Genomic DNA, 5,993 nt, shown 5'->3' with positions numbered 1-5,993 from the left:
AGAGGGGCTGCATCTGTCTATTCCAAGGGAGGCTCTTGCCTTTTTGGCAGACACCTGTCTCTCAAACCGAGACATAAGTACTGTGCTTATGCCCCACTTTCACAAATGTAGCAGAATCAGCCTCTGCCACAGACTGAGCACAGCACGGAATGTCATCAGTTCTCATTTACACCACTCCACAGCAAAGGTCACAAGTAGACTCATTACTGCGGATACCCCAAGTCCTTCTCCAATCAAACAATTGTAACACATCAACTCAAGATAACAGCAGTCTAAAGGTGTGATTTGCAAAGGGTAAATGCTGTCTTACCTTCACTGTGCCATCAGAGGATGCACTGATAATGTAGTGGCCATCCTGGGTAAAAGTTGCTTCATTGACGAAGGAAGAATGACCACGGAATTCCTTCAAAGTTTTCCCAGATTTTAAACCATGAATCCTGTCAGACAACACATATGCGAATAAGTGAGCAAATTCCCCTCACCCTGCAACGATCATTAAACAAAGGGGGGGGGGGCAGAAATGCCTGAAAACTTGTAACCTTTGGTTAACATCACTGCTTAACATGCTTTTACATAATAAATTTGCTTTAAGAAGCATAGTGGACTAGAGATCTCTAGAGGTATCACCTAAATTAAACTATCTCATAGTCTATGCCTGGTCTTTCTGTGAGCACAGATGTGAGCCCAACCATTTTCATACCTGCCCCACAACAAACTATTGCTTTAACATACTATCGCTTAACAGATCATCTGCACACCTGGTAAGCTGCAGTAACTGTGTGCATGTAAGTCTCAACACATGGAAGTGTCAGGTAGTTCCAAGTTTGTTCAGTGTAGCTCAGCCAGTTTATGAGGACTGTACTTTCCAGGATTTTGTGAAGACAGACCTTATACCCAACCCCTGTAGCTGAGTTGACAATCAGTCAACTGGTTAAACTACAATCTGGATTGCACACCAAAGCAATTCCAAAATTTGCAGAAAGACTCAATTCCCATTCTTGACTTCCTGAGATCTGCATTGGGGCTTTCAACATCATGAACAGTTTCAATGCCCAAAAGGAATGTCACAGACATTGGGAAATTGATCTATGCAGACTGGTAAAAAAGCCCAACCAGACAAATGACAGCTCATATCCCAACAGAGTGCTGGGAACACACAGCAAAGGATGGTTGCATGAGATACAGAAAGAATTCCTGTGCCCAAAAGCAGAGCTGCAGAGTCAGCCTGGAGAAATGGGAATTGGGAGAAAAGAGGAAAATCATCTTGTTTCTATGTCCTTCTCATGACTGAAAGAAGGGTTTTTTTCACATGTATAAAGCATCTAGCCACATGATTTTTCTCTAACAGAGATTCCAAAACCTTGGTATACATCAGAAAATAACTTAGGCTTAGAAGAGACCTCAGAAGACTTCTGTACCACTGCTCTTCTCAAAGTAACATCAACCTCCCTGTTTAGCTACAAAAGCCTGGAAGGGTTGAGATCCTACCCCCAACCTGACAACTCTGAGCATTGTCCAAGCACTGCTGCTTTCTCAAAATTAAAAAAAAAAAGGAATGTTTCCCTTGAGAAACCATGTAATTGAGAGGAATCTGGCATTGTCTTGTGTGTGACTACCTCTAGATGAGACAGAATGCTAAGAAGGGACCTAGTTGTCTCCAGGTCTTTTTCCAGGCTCCAAGCCCAGCTGTCTCAGCCTTCCCTGATACACATTGAACAAACACCAGCACAAGGAAAGGCTGTACTGCTATTTCCAGATACAAATTGTAACTGCTGCTCTGAAAGCTCTCGAGGTCCACCAGTCAGGCCTTGCAGGATTGGAACCCTAGTATTCTTTGTGAGACTGCTGGGAACAACAGATGCCCAGAAAACATTTTCTTCCTCTTGTTCCCACTCCAAAAGGAGTTCTCACAACATAACTGTTTAAGCTATGGGTCTGCCAGAAAGAAAATACTTAAAGTCAATGCAAATGCCAGCAGAGCAGAAGGACTTGACCCCTAGCCCTGGTAAAATTAACTTAAGCAAGTTGAAAGGTCAACCTTTCAAACTGTTCCTCTCCAAACCTCAGCAGCCATGCTCTCCTGTTAGTATTAGAACTCCATGCAAAAGGATCAAACTCTATGTCAAAAGAACATATATTCCAAAGTTTAACTGCTTAATGTAAAAACCGTTTTGTTTTCATCCACACTGTAGCTCACATGTCCCCAGTTCATTTACCTGATTGTCTGATCAAAAGAAGCACTAAGAATCTGGCTGCTGTCTTTAGAGAAACTGAGGCATGTGACACCTTTACTGTGTGCACGTTCAAATCTTCTCAGACACTGACCACTCTGGATTTTCCACACCTGAAGACGAAACAGCAAATGAAATAGAAGTGGTTACTTTATTGTGAGATCACAGAAGCTTAAACATCAGAGCCAATACATATGTTTTTCTGAGCCTTGATAAACTTCATTTGTTTTTACATGGAGTGGCAACATTACTCCAATTGCAAGTTAATCTTTTTGGTCATCATCTCCCCCAGCATATTGTACGAAGAGATCCGTACCTTGATCTTCCCATCCTGTGCTCCAGTCGCTAGCATTTCTGTGTCTCTGCTGAAGCACATGCACAGCACTGCATCATCCATCATCATAAAGTTATCCTGTGCCTGGTACTTCAGATCCTACATGAAAGCAGAAGATCCACCAGTCAAAGGAGTGAAACCAGTGAAATTATTTTGGGGCAAATGCAGTACTGCAGCAGTTTTATTTCAGTTGTCTTTTATAACCTATTGTCAAGCATACTTCAGTCTTGTGATACATAGTACCACCATTGTCGCCATTTTAAAGGCAACAATGACAATGCAGAAAGACAAAAAAAGAAGGAAATCTATGACAGAACAAACAATTAAACCCACAGAAATATTTCAGACCCATAACTGAACCAGCAAAGCAGATAACCTTTTCAGATTCACAGTCCCTGAGAAACAAAACCAACCATAACCTCAAAGAATAAATCCAGATGCTCTGGCAAATGAGCTATCCGTATGAAATAAGGAGTAACTTACCTTCCTAATCTTTCCAGTAGTGAAGTTCCACACTTCAATGAAACCATCGACAGAGCCAGTGACCAGATACTGCCCATCTGGGGAAAACCGAGCACACTCCACATGCGACTTCTGCCCAAACTGTTTTACAGAAGAACATAAGCTAAAGTTTAATAGGCCATTTAAAAGAAGTGACTCATTAAAACAAAATTGTGGTCTCATTCTGATGGTAAAAACACAGTACTTTCTAAAATGATGGGCTGCAAAACCCCCGTAAATACATACAGGATAGCATTTTTCAAAACAGCAAAACTAAAACCCTCTTTTTTGGTCTGCGAATAGCTGTGAAACTTCAAACACCCTGTGCTTACAGCAGCAGTTTTTACAGTGAACTGTATGTTAATAAACACCTTTCCCATAACCATCACAGATCCCTAGCAGACAGCAGAAGTTTCTGAAGCAGTACAAGTTGCTTCACTTGGAGTGATGTTTCAGCAGTGCAGTTTTCACAGAGAATGTTTCGTGGGTTTTTATATCCAACCCTTAAAATTCTAAATACAAGTGACAGTGACAACTGAGTACAGAAAAAGTCTTTGCTAGTCAAACTAAAAACAAGCTTTGGTAAACAAAACAAGTTCTAATAAAGCATTTTTAGAAAGCTGTCACTGAACACCACAAACTGGTTTCACAAGTTCCAACTCATGATTTTTAAAAAACATTATCTCCATTCACTGTGAGAACTGGTAGAGCTACTACAGTGAACCAAACATCTCACTGCACAGAACTGCCTGGTGATGCTGGAAAGCCCTCACAGGAAGCAACTGCCTATTTCCACACTGTGAGTGCTGCAGGATGACTACACATCACAGCAGTTTTTCTTCTCTTTTGTAATCTCTATGATAAAACGCTTAAAAAGGAGATACTGATCACACTAGCAGACCTAGTCCCTAGTTGTTCATAACCAAACCTTAAGTGGTTTACAAAAGCTGATATGCACCCATAGAAGTTTAAGACAGGAGTATTTCCTTGCACAAATAAAGGTGACTATGCAAACCTCTTCTGAATACTCATTAATTCTGAACTGTGAAGGAACAATTAACATGTTTATCTTATACACAAAGCACCCAGTCTTGTTAAAAGACCTCATTTCACACCCTCAGAAAAGTCTCCCAATGAGACAAAGAATGGAGAAGAAGGGTGGGGGGAAAGAGAATGGAGTGGGAAAATCATTTACAACAAAGAGAACAGAATAATTGAGATCGTTTATCCTTATGTCCCAAGATAAAGGACAGGAAGGAACAAGCAACAGTAAAACACATTAAATCACCTTAATATGCCTGCTCAGCTGCGTGGGGAACTTCTCCTCTTCTACATCTTTCACAGCTGCTTTGCCTCTGAACAAGTCAATTGTCATCCCAGGAGGAAGCAGGCCCTGATGCTGCTGCCATTTCAGCGCCTTGTCAGGAATTGAGACACACCGTTAGGTACCAGTTAACATGGATCTCCCTCAAAGCTTCTAATTAGCACAGTATAGCAAGAGTTTCTTACTCCCTTACAAGCCATACACCTGTACAGCTTGAGACTAATACAATGCAAACAGATCCTTGAGGCAGGATTTACCAGACTGCATTTCCCAACTCGTGAGCACACATCACAGAACATAATCCCCTCTGAGAATGACCCATGCCCACCCTCCCTTCTCACTCCGCGTTCAGTGAGTGCAAGCTTGTGTTAATTCAAATCACCCCTTGTCTATTTGCCTACAAAGAGGCATGCTAAAAATGAAAATGTCTCACAGCCCTTCTTGGAAGTTTATTCAAAACACAGAGTCTGAGAGGAATTACCTGCCCCAGCAATGCCATCAGACGGGACGGAGGTACCACGCTGACCTCTCCAGCTAAGGCTTGTGCAATGGCAGCTCTGCGCTTCTCCTTGCTGCTCCCATCTGGGTATGCCTAGACAGAAGTGATTTTTGTGAGGTGATTATCCCACACTGTTTTTCCATGAAAACAGCAGCAGCTCTGAATTGAAGCTCCTTCCAGATTAGGCCTCCAAAACAGCTCTTCTCTGTAACACCAACCCTAGAAATGCTCAGGCTATAGAATTATGCAATTGCCAGGGCTGGAAGAGACCTCTAAGATTGTTAAGCCCAACCATTAATGTAACATGCTTTTCCCACAGACACCAAACTGATATAACCAGTCAGAATCAAACCTTGTCATTAGCGTTACTAAGCAACTGTATTTCTACTTACATATACCTTTTCTTGTGCACATACACAATAAAAGAAAGCACATATGTCACCCTGTGGCAAGACACAGGCATGAACCCCCAAGCTCCCACCTGCAGCATGCTTTTAACCCACTACTCTACTGTCTCAGGGTCAAGTCTTACAAATCATGTCCCAGACAGTTCAAAGAACACGTCAAACCATTAAACTACACATTCTCACTCCTAGGGAGGCAGGAAAAGAGATGCCACAAGCCATCACCAGCTTGGACTGATGCTGGGGTCATGTAGGATAGCAAGAGAGGCCTCTAGGAGTGTAACATACCTCACGAGGATCAAAGTAAGATCTGGCCAGGAGGTTTTCCAGGTGGATGTACCGCTCTGGCTGGGTTTGTTTCAGCATGATCATGGGATCTGTTTGCCTCAGCAGAGACCTAGCAGCACCCAGTTCCCGGAGCTCAATCAGCTCTAGCACAACCTGCACCAAGAAACAAAGACCTGCATCAGGAAAGAGTTAAGTGGAAGACACCAGACAAAGCTTTCACATAGAGCAGCACGGTCTGTACAAACCCTGCACTTGCTTACCTGCTCGTAGAGGTCGATGAGAGTCTTGTCGGGCAGCTTCAGTGACTGTATGGCCTGCAGCACCGTGTCCCAGTGCCCACTGTTGATGTCTGCCACAAAGCTCTCAATGCTGTCCACGGTGTTGAGGGACACGGTGGTTTCCTCCTGAAGGG

General features: G+C 42.8%; 1 protein-coding gene across 1 annotated transcript; it reads right to left on the bottom strand.

Moving 5' to 3' along the window:
• Nucleotides 1-310: 310 nt before the first annotated feature.
• SMU1 (smu-1 suppressor of mec-8 and unc-52 homolog (C. elegans)) lies at nucleotides 311-5,988 on the bottom strand (the record flags this gene model as incomplete). Its single annotated transcript, XM_009082315.1, has 8 exons — nucleotides 311-437; nucleotides 2,217-2,344; nucleotides 2,548-2,664; nucleotides 3,049-3,168; nucleotides 4,355-4,483; nucleotides 4,872-4,982; nucleotides 5,582-5,734; nucleotides 5,842-5,988. Coding segments are annotated over 8 exons (1,032 nt in total), but the record flags the coding sequence as incomplete, so codon positions are not given.
• Between the last annotated feature and the right edge of the window lie 5 nt (nucleotides 5,989-5,993).

Source organism: Acanthisitta chloris, unplaced genomic scaffold (genome assembly GCF_000695815.1).
Source record: "Acanthisitta chloris isolate BGI_N310 unplaced genomic scaffold, ASM69581v1 scaffold46419, whole genome shotgun sequence".
NCBI lineage: Eukaryota > Metazoa > Chordata > Aves > Passeriformes > Acanthisittidae > Acanthisitta > Acanthisitta chloris.
Note: the sequence above shows the minus strand (reverse complement) of the source record. Positions and strands in the feature narration are given on the sequence as shown.